Source organism: Myotis yumanensis, unplaced genomic scaffold (genome assembly GCF_028538775.1).
Source record: "Myotis yumanensis isolate MYYU_CA2020_CCGP unplaced genomic scaffold, mMyoYum1.0.hap1 SCAF_13, whole genome shotgun sequence".
Classification (NCBI taxonomy): Eukaryota; Metazoa; Chordata; class Mammalia; order Chiroptera; family Vespertilionidae; genus Myotis; species Myotis yumanensis.
In genome coordinates this window covers 33,796,926-33,814,462 of record NW_027223764.1, presented here as the reverse complement: position 1 = coordinate 33,814,462, position 17,537 = coordinate 33,796,926, and the positions used below count along the sequence as shown (strand labels likewise).

Below are 17,537 nucleotides of genomic sequence, written 5' to 3'. Positions count from 1 at the left end.
TTATCACTCTGTCAGCAGGCTGTGACAGGTAGAAACACGCCCTTATATTTTCTATTTCCTGGCATCACTAAATTTGGTTGACATATATATTTTAGTGAGATGATAATAAAAGGATATTCGAGGCTTTAAAAAAAACTTCCTAATTTTTTTCTTACCATCCAACATAGATTGTCTTATAAGATAAGACCGGAATTCCGCTTTAGAATAGAAACTTTAGTGTTGAAACCGTATATGGTCTAGGCAACTTTTACTCAATCTTTGTTTTATTCTCATTTTTCTACCTGACTACTGAAGAAAGATACCGTTACAGTCTTGCAAAAAAATTTTTTATTTATTTATATGGCCACTGTTGAAATGTGAAGAATAGGGATTCCGAGGCATTCATGTCTGCTAGAGATTTATGGCAGTTTCTCATGGACACATTTTGCTTATTCAGGTGCATTCTGATTTTGAGGAAAAAAAATGAGGGAGAAGGTTAATTTGGCCTTTGACTGCATCACCTTGGTAGCGTTCGATGACTTATTCTTTATGTTGCTTCTAGCACTAAAGGGATGCAATTATAGTCTGTTGTTCTGAGTTTGGTGTGCAATCAGGCATCCTAATTTTTTAACACTCTCAGAAACATTCCTTGTTTTCAACTTTCATGGTTGTTAGTATTTGGAGTCTTTGACCAAAGGACATTATAAAGCCATCAGAACCGATGCAGATCACGCTCCTTCTCTCTGTACTCATCTTCAGTGTGAGTGCTTCTGTAGTGTGTAGTTTCTAATCAGCTTCTCAGTCACTGGTCACGACCCACCCACTTTCCAAGGACATTAAAATAAGATACTAAATAAGAATGAAAACGTAAGAGCTATGTGCCACAGAGAGGGGCATTAGTTATAGTAATACACGTGGCATAAGAAAGTTTGAACTTAAAATGTAAGCTCTGCTCATCCTATAAATAAAGCTATAACCTGGAGAAATATTGTGATTTTTAAAAATAAGTCATATATCTAAAAAAAAATAGTTTTACTTGGTCAGGAGAAAAGAAATGTCATATATTAAAAACTTAAATTTTTTCGAGGGGCATTGAATCTTTCTAAAGAGACTAATGATATATAAATTGAACAACACAATAAACTCTTTTTGCCAGAAGTGATATATCATGTGTAGTACTAGTCTTCATGTGGCCAAGTCTTAACAAAAGGCATAGTATGAAGGTGTGATTCTGTTGCTTGGGGAGCTCTAGGTGGGCCTTTGCTTGTTAGTGATCTAACTTGTAGTATCTGGACAAACGAATAGTCAGCATGTCTCCGAGATGATCTCTCATGAATCCCAGCTTGGTTCTTAGGAGGTACATATATAATAAAATACACATAGCGTAAAATTTGCCATTTCTGAATGTATAATCCAGTGGTATTAAATACATTCACATGGTTGTGCAGCCATCCCAATATTCATCCCAGAACTTCTCCAAACAAACTCTGTACCCATTAATAACTCCTCACTCCCCACTCCTGGTTCTTAGACTTTTCTGGAAAGCAGATGGGTGGCAGGGAGTTTGGGGTTGAGGTCTGGGCCAAGTTCTAGAGCTATGTCTGTTCTGTGGCACCATAGGTGATCTCTCACTTAGACGTTGGGTCTCACTATGTGCCATTTTGTGGTAAAGACCTAAGATGCCCTCTTCTGTTGCTGGCCAGTCGGAGAGATTGCAGGGAAGAAGGGCTGGCGGCCTATGTTGTCCCCCTCACCCACCCCCCTCAGGATGCATTTCCTGTTTTCAGCCCGTCCTTGGTGAAAGGCTCACCGTTTCTGCCACCCAGTGTGGAAGAACCCATCTCCATCTGGAAGACCTTTAGGGTAATCGGTACCGATAGCCCTTCCCACTGTGTAATCACTGTACTGTGGCTCTCTAGGATGGTTGCTTCTGGATAGGACTTTGCTATGAAAAACCTGCTAAGAGCCACCGTACTGCAGGTGTGACTGATAGACACATGCGAACTGATCTGTTCATCGTGAAAGTGTTGAGCATTTTTTCACCCAAAGGCCACTGAGAGGCTGTTTATAGAACAGTTTTGGGTTTGTCATCATGCTTTGGCTCTTGTCTCTCTTAGAGATTAGACATTGCTTTTATGTACATTTCAAAGGAATTCTTTGGGCCTGAGAACAAAATTAGATTATTGCTATGGAGGAGACACCTTCCTTCCCATTGGCTGACTGAGCTGGTATCTAACACCTTTTAAAAACTCTAAGAGGGAGTCTCTTCAAGTGTAGATGAGAGGAAATCTCTTTGCCCTTTTAGAAGATCAAGTTTGGGAGGGAGCTTAAAGCACCTCCGAATATGTTAATGCTCCTGAAATAAACACACACACAAAAGAGACTATGCAGCTTTTCTCCCTTGCTTTTGTATATATCCAGTAGATAGACACAGAATTATATCTTCATTCTGAGAAAACTCTTATCTGAAAAATCTGTATCCTTCAGAGCCCAGACTGGGATTGGTTACCTGAGTGAGAAATTGTCCTATAAAGAACTTTCTTATACTTTTGGTAAATTCAGCACAAGCCTGCATCAGAACTAAATTCTGCCCTGGATATCTTTTTATTTTTTAATTGATTTCAGAGAGGAAAAGAGAGAGAGGGAGAGAGAAACACCAATGATGAGAGAAAATCATTGATCAGCTGCCTCCTGCACGCCCCCTACTGGGGATTGAGCCCACAACCCTGGGCATGTGCCCTTAACTGGAATTGAACCCAGGACCCTTCAGTTCTCAGGCTGATGCTCTATCCATTGAGCCAAACTGCCTAGGGCGTGCCCTGGATATTTTGAAAGAGAGGTTGCAGTTTAATCATAATTTGTAATTAAAATTTATAAGAAATGCTGCCTTAGCAAACTCTTCATCAGAATTTGATTTAGAACATCCATCCTATATAATAAAAGCCTAATATGCAAATAGACTGAACGGTGGAATGACTGGTTGCTATGATGCACACTGACCACCAGGCGGCACACTCTCAATGCAGGAGCTGCCCCCAGCCTGCAGGCCCCAGGCCAGTCAAGGTGGTTGCCAAAGGGGGTGCCCGAACACCTGCCAGTCACCCTGCAGAGGGAGGTGACCAGAGGCGGCGGCAGCGAGGGGCAGGGCTGGCGAGCAGGTGGCGCCAGGCTGGCCAAAGTGGGTGCCAGCAGGGGCCCCCCAATCACCCCGCCAATCGCCCCACAGATCAGCCCTGATTGCCAGCCAGGCCTAGGGACCCTACCCATGCAGGAATTTCATGTACCAGGCCTCTAGTGTTTAAATAAAAAAGTCTAATGTACAGTATAATGAGTGTAGACAACAATGTTGTATTACAACCATCAAACTTGTGAAGAGACTAGATCTTAATTATTCCTACTACAAAAAAAGAAATGCTAATTATGTGATGTGATAGAGGTGGTATCACATCAATGGCCTTTGTATTACAATATATAAATGTATCAAATCAATATGTTGTACACCTTACATTTACACAGTGTTATATGTCAAATATATATATATATTAAGAAGTCTGAAAAGCCATTCTCCAAATGTTACTTGTACTTCTATTTGGGTGCTGAACGGAAAGATGATTCAGGTCCCACACAGGATGGAGTGGGATGCTACAAGATTTCATCACACTACTCAGAATGATATGCAATTTAAAACTTATACATTGCTTATTTCTGGAGTTTTCCACTTAATATTTTTGGACCACAGTTAACTGCAGATAACAATGAGAAGTAAGATTGCAGATAAAGGGGATTACTGTATCTTTTTAAATTTTTAATTTCTTTGTTAATCCTCACCAAAGGATATTTTCCCATTGATTTTTAGAGTGAGTGGAAGGGAGAGGGAGAGACAGCGAGAAACATTGATGTGAGAGAGACACATCAATTGGTTGCCACCTGCATGCACCCTTACCAGGACCGGGGAACCTGCAACCAAGGTACATGCCCTTGACCGGAATCAAACCCAGGACCCTTCATTCCATGGGCCAGTGCTCAATCCACTGAGCCAAACCGGCTAGGGCTTATGTTATTTTCTAATGAGGAAACTTAAAAATTCTGATGCTGGTTTCATTCTTACTTTTTGAAACTTCCTCCTGTGTCACTGACTTTGAGAGCTCAGAGTCTTTCTATGATAGTTGCATCTGTTGTCATGGACAGCAATTCACGGAAACTCCCTGCAGAGTCAGGCTCATTTGCAGGTGATAGGAGATTCTAGACTGCCCAGATAGTTAATAGCGACTGTACATAGAAAGCTTTAATGATTAGTTTAACTGTCTTATCATTCTTGATATGATTCATTCCACTGGCTTAAAACTTTTTCATTTTATTTTATTCCTAATTCCCCTGGCTGTTAACCATCAGTCCCCATTGCCACCTGGAAGACCTGTCATTGCTGAGATTAATTATGGTTTTAGCATGTGTGGATTTTCTCACTTGCTTTTTATGTAAGCCTGATACATCAAGTTCACTTCCTGCTCTCTGGGAAACCCTGTTCAATTGTTGCCTGCACTCTTCTCAACCATACCACTGCCAGAATTAGTGGATACTTTTTTTAAAACCCTGAAACAGGATTGAGAAAAGAAGAGTACTGAGTATTACATATATCTCCGATTCTTTTCAGCCGGATCCAACTTTGAAATTTCAGACCTTAGAATAATAAATAGGTTTGTAGTATTGTAATTTTGATTCTCGTTTGAAATTGGATCTTGTCCTCAGAAAACAATGCCACTATAGCTGTAATAGAAATTATGATACTCGTGTCCTTTTGAGGGGGCACATTCTTATTGATCATGGGAAGTTCTTAAGAGTAAAAGTTCTCTGGGTCTGTTGTTACGTGGCGTGGCTTATTTTTATTACCATTAGCTTGATCCCTGAGGTTAGAATGCCTCCTGGGATTAAAGTAGTTGAAGTTTCCTAGCACGTATGGAAAGATGATATGCAGAAGAAAGGAAGGAAGTTGGGCAGAAACCACTGCTGAAGCTGCCTCTGCCAAGTGATTGATAGCTGAGCAGTTCAGAAAGATATCATGCAGCGCATTATTCTTTCATCTCTGTTAGCACAGGAATAAAACCTGGGGGGAAGAATTTTAACAAGTCCGAAAACCTGCCTGTTTATCTAGACAAAGGCTTACCAAACTTCATTTGCCTTCTCCCTCTCCCCCCTAAATTCCCTAGTAGTTTCTCCTTCCAGTACCATCTTAATGAATTTGGTCTTCTGGAGCGGATGCTTCCCTGACTCCAGGAAGGCTGCGTCTCCGGGTAGCCGGCATGTGTCTGCAGGTATGAGAAGTGAGTGCGGACTCCCAATACTATTCTTCTCCATCATGTACTAGTACACCAGAATCTGAGGCAGCTTTTCCCCCCTCCAAGTTACCCAGGTTATTAAGATGACAACGAAGTGGCTTTGTGCAGGCAGTAAAGTCAGGTCAGGGAGACATGTATGTGTGTAATTCTGTTCATTTCAAGGGCACCTGGGCTAAGACTGTCATTGCATCCATTTAGATGAAAACTTGGTTCTCCCGACGGCAGGGAGAAGAGACCTTGAAATGTCTTCTTCATTAAGGTGGCTAAACCAGTGGTCCTTTTGGTTTTTAGTTTTTTAGGGCTACCATTGCTGGTCAAAAAAAATGCTCTCACCTAATAGCTTAGGAAACAGCTGGGGCTAAATTGTGGGGGTTTTTTATTCCTTTTTTTTTTAAGATGTTGCTTTTCATCCCAAATTATCTGACCCTCAGCTTTGTCTGTTCTTTGTTTCTGTTCATGGAGCAGGGAGTTTATGCATCAAATTCATGATACATCTGCCAAGAGCTCCCGGGATATTTTTAATGCATTTCAAATGCTGCAACCACCAGAGTCCAAATTATAAACCAGAATTTTCCTGTCAGTTGCATGCCAGAAGTTTCTCGGTCCTACATAATGTGTATTATGATTAGAAAGGACGGGACCCTGATGCACTCCTTTATAGTCTTAAGAGATCATTGAGTTTCTTTCAAAGTGTGTGTATGTGTATTGACATTGTGGTTAGATTTGATATACCAGAACGGATTCCCAAAAAATGTAAGGGCAAGAGGAAGGACTTAGAAGCTTCTTATGCCAGCTTCCTGACAATATGTGAGAAAATGCAGGCAGAGAGAAATCAACAGTAAAAGGAAAGTGAAGTAAAAATAATTCGATGAAGCTGGGCATGAGAGGTTGAATTGGAGTAGCGGTGAGCATTTTATTTCTAGTTGAAAAGGTGAGTCTGGGTTATTGAAGGATACGTCCACGTCCTTCAGGAACTAGAAACACTTTTCAAATGCTTTAAAAACTTTGCATTTATAAATGTTGCAATGTTTTGCATTTTTTGGGTCAGTTCATTTTCAAACTATGAATTCTTTCTCTGGGCAAAGCACTCTCTATTCCTTGGAAAAAGAAACAGCTAGTGTGTATGAAATGGATTTTCAGGGCAGTAGGTTAACTCCAGAGCCTAAACGATTTCTTTATCTTATTTGTGGAGCATCATTTTCTAACCTTTCTAACCAGGTTTCTGTGAAGGTATTACTACCTTAAGCAGCATCATACTATTGGAAATCCAGGAAACTCAGACTTAGCCCTTTAGGTATTCTGAGTGGATGGGAAGTCTGATGTTCTAGTGGAGCCATCTGCTCAGAAGTGAAGGCTTGACACTAGTCCTTGGTGTTGACAATACTGACAAGGAAATAACATTTAAAAAATAATTAGTTTTCTGGAAGGACCTAGCTATTTTTCTTCCTTGAAAAAGTTACTTGTGCCTTCCTCTCTAGAAAATGACAGATTTGATAATTCAGACAAACCTCACTGAAGATGAATAAAAGCTAAACAAAATGCTTTGAAATTTTTATTTGAAAGAACTAACAAGATAGTGAAGAACTATTGGTCTGGGGAGGATGGGAATTGAGAGAAGACCCTAGCACTCGGGGTGGCTTTTGTTCTGAGAGCATTTGCTATTCATTAAGAAACAGCTGAGAAACTTGAGTTGTGCTTTTGGTAGTTGTGAGGGGCTGGTGTTACTGAAGTCAGATCTTGCGGCTGGCCAGGGGTGGAAACAAGGATAAATCGCCCCACTTCAAGCTGGAGTCTTGAAGAGCTATGCCTTCAGGATAAGAGCGTACCAGTTTTTCATCATCTGGGGAAGCCAGAGAACATGAAGCTTTGGTTTAGGATTAAGGTAGTTCCAAACTGGATGGTGCCTGGCAAAAGAGAATGGAATTTTCTGGAGGAAGAGACCATCATCTTAGGCCACAAAATTTCAACTGCTTTGTCCAACACACAAGGAGAACAAGGCAGATGGAGATAGGAGATTTCACGAATGATAAACCAGTAGAAAGAATACAACAGAAATGGACTTGACAGATACTTTGGATATTGGATTTATCAGACATTGACTACTGGGCTTATTACATTCAAAGAAATAAAAGCCAAGCTTGAAATCTTTGTTAGGAAACTGAGAACATCACATTTTTTTTTTTTTACATTTAAAAGGTAAGTTAATAACCTATGAATAACAATGGCAATACATTTGAAGTTTTAGATAAAATGGACAAAATTCTTGGAAAAACATAACTTTCTACAACTGAATGAGGAAGAAATAGAAAACAAGTTTCTAACCTGTTAGAGAAATTGAATCATTGATCAACAGACTTCCTAGAAAAAGAATTTCAGACTTAAATGGTTTCACTAAGACATGTACCAAACATTCAAGGATGAAATCATTTTAATCTTCTGTAAACTCTAAAGTTAAAAAAAAAAAGATTCCCCTCTTATTTTAAGGCTAACATAACCATAATGCTCCAACTTAAGTACAGTTCAAGAAAGGCAAATTACAGTGAAATATCAATCTTACATAAAGCAAAAATCTTAAATAAAATACAAGGAAAATGAATTCAACAGCATATTGAAAGGATAATGCATTGTGGCCAGTTGCATTTATATAAGGAATGCAAGGTTAATGGAAAAATGGAAAATTTGTAAGTGTACTTGGCCATATTCACAGACTCAAAAGAAAAAATCATGATCATATTCATACATGGAGCAAAGGGACTTGATAATATGTAATAACTCATGATAAAATCCTAGTGAACTAAGAATAGAAGTTAAATGTATTAGTGTCTGCAAAAAGACTATCAAATATTGTGTTTAATTACGACAGTTTAACAGCTTTCCCTTTAAAGTCAAGAACAAGATAAGGATGCCTGCTGTATTTACTTCTGTTCATCATTATAGTTCGTAGTCAGTAGAGAAAGGCAAGAAAAAGATAAAAGATACAAGGATTGAAAAGGGGAATTAAGACAGCCACTTATTTATGATTGGGTAATTGAAAAATCTTGAACTTACAGGTAATTAATTAGAATTGAATTGGGTTTTTTTCCCACATTAAATGTATTTCTGTATTCAGCAATAACTAGTTCATGTGAAAACTTAAAAGATAGCTTCAAAAACTATGAGAATATATTCAGTGCTGCAGAGAAAAATTAGGACAGTGTAAGGACAGGTAAGGAGCTGTTGAAATTTTAAGTTAGTCATTCAGGTAGTATCAGCAAAATCGTGTGAAGGAGGGAGATAATCATGTGGATTTCTGAGGGAAGAGCATTACAGCCAAAGAGAACAACTTCCTAAAGCCTTGAAGTGGGTGTGAGCAAGACAGGATCAAGGAAGACTTAGAGGTTTTGGCTTCGACAACTAGAATTATGTAAGATGGGAAAGACAGCAAGTGTAGAGCAGACTTGGAGTGAGGAGGTCAGAAGTTTAGTCAAGACGTCTGCACATCCAAGTGGAGATAACAGATAAGCAGCTGGACAGAGGTTCTCAACAGAGAAGCCTGGGCTACACATCCAAATTTGGGAGTGTTTCCTAGAGAAGACAACCAAAGAGATATCATAGGAAGTCACGTAAAGAGAACACAAGGACACACCAGAGCGGGGGAAGATAATTGCAGCATATATAACTGACACAAAACTACAAACCAATAAGAAAACCCAGAAGAAAACGGCAAGAGCTTCCAGCAGGCTCTTCACACAATAAGCAGATAGCCAGTGGTCAGTAAACAAATGAGAAAGCACGCAACCCCATTAGTAATCGGGGAAAGATGAGATTAAGCACAAGACATTACTAGAGAATTCTCATGCACCGCCCTCAGAGAATGGAAACGGTTGCAGCCATGGTGAAAACACTTTGCCATTACCTCACTGTGACCCGGCAGTTCCACTCCTGGATATATTTCATAATGTGTGCACGTGTGCACCAGATGTGGAGCAGAGTGTTCTTTGTGGCATTGTTCATAAGAGTGAAAAACTAGAAATGCCCCACATGCCCATCATTCATAGAGTGGATAGATTGTTTATGCTCACCAGTGGGATTAAGGCGATAAAAACAGAAGTCACAATTACACTCAGGAACATGGGTGAATGAAATCACAAGTTCAGTTAGCAGAAGAAGGTAGGCAAAAAATGCAAAATCAAGCAAAACTAATGTTTAGAAGTAAATAGGCAGTAACATTTCTTTTAAGAAAAAAAGATGCAAGGAAGCAAATACCTGAAGAATCAGTAGTGATTACCGCTAGTTGATGTTGGGCTGTGATCAGGAAGGGACACATGAGGCTTTGGAGGAGCTGGCAATGTTATATTCCTTTATATGGGTGATGGTCACCTGAGGATGCTCTATTCATATACTAATGGTATTGTTTGTAGTTGCCTAGTTGTGTTCATTTTGAGGCTGAATCTAGGAGAAAACAGCTTGTAGGAAGTGGAGATATTATTATTCATCTAATCGGTGTTTGCATAGATAAGTTGTTCTCTAGATGCTCTGGAGTAGAATTGAGTAAGTCCTGGTCAGTGCCCTTCACAGAGCTATAAAGATGATTGAGAATGCGCCCGATGCTCAAGGGTCCCAGCACACATCAGGGGTAAGGGCAAAGGCTTTGAAGCTAGAGACCTAGGCTTTAACCCTAAATCTATTCCTTACCAGGTGTGTGACTTTAGGCAAGTTACCTTACCTCTCTAACCTGTGGTTTCATCCTTTGTAAAGTACAGACGATAGTATCTACCATAGAATATGGCAGTTTAGTGTATTGACGTACATAAAGTGCTTGGTACATAGTAACTAATGCCTTGCAGTGTTGACCGCTTTTAGAAGTAGCTAATAGAAAGGATGTGAAAAACACAATGAACTAGGCATTAAAATACACCAAGTACACTGTGTGCCTGTCACAGCTTAAAGGAGGGGGAGTCTTCCTTGTGCTAGGGTGTGTGGGAAGACACTGGAAGATGTCTTTTGAGCCATCCCCCAGTTTCAGTAAGTTTAAGGAGAGAGAGAGACTCAGGGACGCTAGGCGGAGGGCACAGTGTGACCAGGGGCAGGAAGTGTGCAATAGCTTGCATTAGAGGGGTCCAGTATGACCAGCGGGGCTGGCCATCTGCAAGCCCCTGGACCAGATGAGTCTCCAGAGTGTTGCCAAGCCTGGTGGGTTTCATGTTAAAACCTTGTAAGCTTTGCCTTTGCTGGCCGTTGCTACCACTCCGTGTGCTTAGACCCATTCATTTTTTGTTTGCTAGATGCCTAGACTCTGAAGGCATTTATGTTTACAAACCTTCCTTAGACTGTCGATGGGGCTGGGTGTGAAAATAGCACGAGAAAAGTATGGGAAACTTAATGTGGAGGGACTTGAACGCCATGCTAACGAGTTAAGTCCCGGGGAGCCATGGAAGGGTTTTGAGCAGGGTGTTGAAGTAACGGGGTTTGTCTGCTCAGATGACCTGGGAGATCTGTTAGGAGGCTTTGACTGGCCCAGTGAAGAGGAACCAAAGACCTGAACTAGACTGGGGCACAAGCTCAGAAAGAAGAGGGCGTGTTTGACAGCTGTTACAGAGGCTGACTTAACGGCATTGGGTAACTGAAGCCACCTGAGGTGTTGACTGAGAATAATGGTTCCAGTAACAGAAGGGGGAGGAGGTGGGAATCAGTGTGGGCATGGGAGGCATTAAGTGGTGATGTTCTCTCCGTTTGAGGTGGGAGGCTGACTTTCTGCTCAGGCTGCTCAGTGCAGCAGTTGTGAAAAGTTGGTTTTTGAGAGACTCAGTCTTCCGAGCCTCTTTGAACTCTTCTTCAAAGCTCATGTTAATAACGTGATAATTGTTGACAGTCCAATGACTTAATGCAGTTATTGTCTTATGGTGGCCTTTACGTTGCCTAAAGCAGATGGTTGTGGGACTGTGGTGAGTACACCAGAGAGAAATATGAGTGTTGACGAGTGAAAACAGGGGCCGGGGCATCTTGAGTGTATTTTCAAGTTGCATTGAGGAAGCCGGGTCCTGGGGCTGGTGGCCGGAAGCCTCGCCTCACTTGGCCTGGGCTGGATTAGCAACAAGCCCAGATTTGCAAACACACGTCGCCCAGCCCACCTACATGTGCACCTATGGTGTGTCTCTCAGGTGAACGATTTTCAGTGCCTCTACCTGCTAGAGAGAATTTTGCCCAGAATAAATGTAGTGAAGCGTTCCTGACTCACTTTATAAGAGGACTGGATCACAGAAAGGTCTCCAGAGAGCCTTGGCAAATGATATGACAACAATTACTGAAAACTGAATGGATGCTTACAGTTAGCCTGTTTCAGGTCAAATTAACGCTAGACTTGTATTTTTTAAATGGGCTGGAAATTTTCTTTGGGACTCCACACATGGAATCAGATAAAATAAGAAAATGCTCATGTTTCAGTAGTACTTGGAATTTTACAGATTTAGAGTTATAGCTTTGCCTGTGACTTTTTCAGTTAATGTTGATAAATTTTTCATGCTGATTCCTAAGGAACAAATCTTTCTTTATATAATCCTAATTCCAGTGAAAATGTACTGCGCCTCGATGGATCATCTGTTATGTAATGTGACCTCAGTTTCACAGGGCTGCCTTTTTCGTTAATGTTAGCAATATATTGCACACAGAAGGCTATTCCATAATGTTTGAGATTTACTTTATAAAAAGTGCACTTACAGAAAATTCTGAGTTTGAAAAATAACTTAATATACCTAAGCAAGCATTTTGCTTTAGGTATATTTAAGGCAAACACATGAGCTGTATTTTAAACACATTAATAGAATGTGCTTGACTTTGTACTTCTTAGTTTGAATTCTTTTTGTTCTAGTTCAGGATGTTTTGACCTTCTTGGGAGATTTAAAATTGCTCATAAAAGCATAAGACTTTGATTAGAAATTGAAAATCATGCCTTGAGTTTTATGCCCATATTGAAGATGCTACTCTGAGATGAAACAGGAGTTTATTTCTGATAGTCTTGGGCCAGCCTCAACCAGGCTTCCGTTTAGGGTTTGTGTTTGTAGTGTCATGAGCTACAGCTTTAAAATAGGTGAATTCAGGGTATTGGTTTAAGCCCTATGGGGCCAAATGGTTTGAATTTGCATGGTATCTATTTAAAACACAAACAATTTCTGAATTTTTCTCGTGTAAACTGTAACGAGGCAGACTCCATGGTTATTAGTTTCCTCAAGATTCCTTCCCCCGTCTTGTTCATCTTAACTCTCATCTCGTGGATTTTTGGAGGGGAGGGGGTTGTTTCTGTGTTTCTCTCTGTTTCTCTTTTTATTGCTGGATTCTTTGTTTCAAGGAAGAAGCATATTTTCTGTTCCCAGTGTTCTATGCAGAAACTTTATGCCTTGCTTTTGCATTGCATGTCACCTGAGAGATGGCAGAACACAGCAGGCAGCAAAGCTGTTCGTTTCATCTGTCTTTTGGGGAAGATGAAAACTGAGTTTTTGGCAAACAGATTTCAGGGTGACTTGATATTTTCCAAATGGGTTAGTGTAACCCAGGGACCTAACTTGAGTTCTGGTAACGACAGCTTTACCGTCCAATTTTCCTTGGAGTATAGCTTTTGAGAGTGAAAACCTCTTAAAATGGAGAGCTTTTACAGATTTATTAATCAGATATTGATAGAATTACACCATCTGTCCCAATATGAATATTTTCCAGTAAGCCAATGAGAACCTTCTCTTTTTTAAGATTAATATTGGTGGGGAAGAGATTTTCCAACTTTAGATTGCATCCTTTATTGTGTTAATTTCCCCCAGGACCAAAGCCTAACCTTAATAAAGGATGGGGGGAGGGGGGGGTTTCAAATAAAAATAGCAGCACGTGAGGTAGGGACGACCCCAGTCAGGTCGAAACGGCCCCGGTGTGGTTGGGACAACCCCGGTGAGGTTGAAACGGCCCCCGTGAGGTAGGGACAACCTTGGTCAGGTCGTAACGGCCCCGGTGTGGTAGGGACAGCCCCGGTCAGGTTGAAACAGCCCCGGTGTGGTAGCGACAACCCCAGTCAGGTTGAAACGGCCCTGGTGTGGTAGGGACGACCCCGGTCAGGTTGAAACGGCCCCGGTGTGGTAGGGACGACCCCGGTGAGGTTGAAACGGCCCCCGTGAGGTAGGGACGATCCCGGTGAAGTTGAAACGGCCCCCGTGAGGTAGGGACGGCCCCGGTGAGGTTGAAACGGCCCTGGTGAGGCTCAGACGGCCCTGGTGAGGTTGAGACTACTCCAGTGAGGTTGGGACAAATAAAGGGGACCAGTATGGACTGATGAACAGGGGTAGATACAGAAGCAGAGCAACATTGAACAGAATGTTAAACTACAATGGGGAGCCTGGGGAGGGTTGGGGGGGGATTAAGAGACCAACTGAAGGACTTATATGCATGCATATAAGATTAACCAATGGACACAAGACACGGGGGGGGGCGGGGGGTAGGGGCCGGGGGAATGTCATGGGGGGGAAAAAGGAGACATATGTAATACTCTTTGTAATACTTTAAGAAATAAAAATTATTATTGAAAAAAAAAAAAAAAAAAAAAAAAAAAAAAAATAGCAGCAATTGAAAACATATTGGAGGAAACCACAGCTTTAACAAAAAAGCTTTAGCAAATGATTTAAAGGTTGTAAAGTTCATTTTTCTAAAACCAGTAGATATCATTTAAGCTTAGTGTTGATAAACTATTTTAGGATAAGGATAATACCTCAACTATAGCATAGTATCCACAGATAGATGTCCCCATTTTGCTGTGGGTTTTTTTTTTCTCGTAAGCCATATTTTTCCCATTTGGACCTTTTGTGTCTGAAATGCCAGGAACTCTTCTTGTTCGCTGTCCATTCTTCTTAGTTCTTTTAATTACTGCTTGATCTTGCAGAACCTGAGTTGTAAAGAGCTGGCTAAAAATAGACTTGTCACTGTAAGCACCTCTTCACATCTGCTTTTTTCTGGGTCCCTGCAAGGTTGACCAGCTTTTTTTTTTTTTCTTTATTTGCATATCAAAAACAGTTGGAGGAATAACAGCATCTGTGTAGTCAACATTTCCAGCATTAGAAGATGATGTTGCATTTTAACCTTTTTTTTTCTTTTCACCAAATCTGTGTGTTCAGAGCAGTGGGAATTGTCAGAGGTGGGCAGGGTCAGGTAGCATTTAGAGGCTGATCAGGTCCTGGTGAGCCTGCTGTTGTCCATCGCACCCTCTGCAGGGCTTACAAAGAGGCATGGCACCCCCTGGGCGAGCCTTCGGGGCATCATTTTCTGTGCTTAATCGTTTGACTTGCCAACGCCAAAGGCGCACTAGGCATGAGTGGGTGGAGGAGTCTAGAGTCGACCCGTCTTAGGGGTTTTTTCAGGATCCAGTGTTTGGTGTTCAGAGTGGGGTTTCGGTTCCAGGTTCTACTGCTTTCTAGCTGAATTGCCTTGGTCCAGGAACCTTGTTGTGACATAAAAAGTGGGGTGATCATGCCTGCCTAATGCATGTGAAGGCCTGGGGTACAGTGTCTGTGCAAAGAAATGCATTTGAAGGGAAAACGAGAGAGCAGTGTCATCTTAAACCAAATAAAGCGGGAGTTGCTTCATTGTGTTTCAGTAGCTTCTACTTTACCTCCCCTGGGTTCTGAACGCAGCAGGCCCTTGCGCACTGTTTCTTCCAATCCCTGCCATGGACCAGCAACCCCCCCTCTTGAGAATGTCCAGTGAGCGCACGGTGACTGTTGAAAGCCCCACTTGTCTTGTGTCCACTGGGTTTCTGTTACTCCTTTTTGAAGGTTGGAGTAAATTATTTTTTTGTATTTTCTCTTCCAGCTTATTTAATTGCATAAATAAGAGGCTTTCCCCCTCTTGGTTTTTAAGAAAGATGGTAGGAGGTGTGATGTATGATCTCATTATAGGAAGATAATGAATTATTTTTGCCAAAGCATGTTCCCTAGTACATTGGGAAACAGCATCCAGAATAATTTAGTAAGTATGTGTTGTGATTGTAACATTTATTTCCTCTCTACACGCATTATGTAACTCTGAGTAAACTGTGTAATTCATTTACTGACAGTACAAAATTTCTTTTTTAATTTATTAATTTTTGTGCCTATGGTTCTATGTTAAAAAGTAAGTTTCCTTCCTTCCTCATTCCCTAGCCTCCCAGTTCCTCTCTACAGAGGCAACCACTTACGTTTTTTAAAATTGAAATCCATGTGATCATGGTTTGATGTTCATAATGTATTTGTCCTTTCATCTCTCGGCCTTTGGTTAAGATCGAGTGCCTGTGTGTGTGTGCAGTGTAATTGCTGGTTCTAAGTTAGGGGACCAGCGAGCAGCAGTTACTAGGCACACGTTGGCATATATGAGCAGAGGTGAGCAGCGTCGCTCTTGCGGTGATGTCTCTCCGTGTAACCAGCCTCTGGAGCCGGGGTTTCCACAGCGTCTGTGTGTGTTTCACTTTCCAGTTGCAGCATGAGAAAGCCGAACTGGAACAGCACCTCGAGCAGGAGCAGGAATTCCAGGTCAACAAACTGATGAAGAAAATCAAGAAGCTGGAGAACGATACCATTTCTAAGCAGCTGACCTTAGAGCAGGTAAGCATTGAAAGCTTTCGCCACACATTTCCCCCCTCACGGCACCCGCTGTTCTTTCAAGCCTGAGGGTGCCGTGAGGACTTTCAGGGAAGAACATTTCTCAGCTCTTCTTCCCACGGGGAGACTTCGTTTCTGAAGGAAGCACTGAAGGTCTGCACAGCACCTGCTCCCTCTCACGCACACTTTCTCTTTCTCTAACCGCAGTGAATAAACCTTGAGGAGATGTTGTGTTGTTCTGATTGACAGGCAGGAAATGTTAGGTTCCTATTTGCAAAGGGGGAAGAATGTGTTTTTAACCACAGGATAGTTTCTGTGAAAGTTCCCGAGACAGTGTTGCTTCTATTTCAAGGGTTTTTCAGAACAAACGTTAGCTTTTTTTGTTTGTTTGTTTGTTTTAATTACTAGCAACCATATATGAACTCTGTCTTCTCCCACCTAGATTTGTGGGTTCATATATGGAATCAGAGTCTCAGTTGCACACCTGATTCAGCCACTAACTAGTTGTATGGCCTTGAATTAACTTCATTTCTCTGGCCCACATTTTCCATTTGTAAACAGAGAAGGACAAACTAAATTCAGGAATGCTAAGCTCAGAAAGGTGCAGAAGGAAGACAGAAACGGTGCACAATCCCTTTGTCCATTGCCCTTGGCAGACGTTGGTATTTGGCTGAGCCCTTGCCTGAGGAGTCCAGATTGGCTCTTAGACTCCCGCACGTAGAACTGTGGGCAGCGGTGATTGGTCCACACAGGTTGGTGTGTCAGACAAAGTTACCTGTCAGTCCCTGGCCTACATCCTCCTTCATGCTTTCCCCACTGTAGTGTCCTGAAATTTTATTTCCCCTGAGACAAATAAGAGGCTGATCACAGCGTCTCTTATCTGGTTTCCATGTAAAATTCAGTGTATTGATTAACACCTTCCAGCTCTTTGTAATATGGATCCCGATTGCCAGTTTGATGATTTGTCTAACCCTTTCATGCAAAGTTGTCTGATTTATCCCATCTCTAGGCTCTGTGTGTGTATCTTTCTGTGTATCCATGCTGACTGGTTCTTAAATCACCCTCAGAACCGCACTAGCTTCTTCATTATGCCTGCGAATGAATGGTGATGGGAACGCGAGGTTTGAGAAGTCAGGGTTTGTTTGAAACTTACCTAGCTGACTTTGCATGTTATTCTTGACCCTACCTATATGTCAGAAGTAAGAATGTGACTGGGTTTTCCAAGACGATGAATAATGGCCCTAAAAATATTTTCTCTATCCCTTTCAGATAAAAGGAAAAAAAAGTTCCAGTCCCAAGGTTTTGCTATTTTATACGTATTCAGAGTAATCTATTTTTACCACTTACCTTCAGAATTCAGGTGCAATATCTAAATTTAGAAGGTTCCTCCCCCCCACCCCCTCCCCTCCCCAAGTTTTAAAACATTTTGTTCTAAAGTTCATCTGTTTAATTCTCAGGGTAGGCAACAGCCAGTTAGTTCTATTCAAGTTAAAGCTTTGAAGATTCTTGTTAAGTCCCTGATACACCAAGTACTTGTTAGTGGTACTCGTTAATAAAGAATTAACCAAATGACATTCTCACAGTAGTTGGTACTGCGAGAACTTCACATGGCCATGGCCTTCACAGTGATGGTCAATAATGG

At 41.4% G+C, this 17,537-nt stretch overlaps 1 protein-coding gene across 2 annotated transcripts in view; it reads left to right on the top strand.

Annotated features, from left to right (window-relative positions):
- CCDC6 (coiled-coil domain containing 6) overlaps positions 1-17,537 on the top strand; it is a 109,983-nt gene that overhangs the window by 52,592 nt on the left and 39,854 nt on the right. Inside the window, exon 3 of one of the 2 annotated variants that reach the window (XM_070432803.1) lies at positions 15,770-15,898. The exons of the other annotated variant lie outside the window; for it this stretch is intronic. Coding sequence (XP_070288904.1) covers positions 15,770-15,898 — 129 coding nt within the window. The remainder of the gene's footprint in view (positions 1-15,769; positions 15,899-17,537) is intronic. 2 annotated transcript variants of the gene reach the window in all.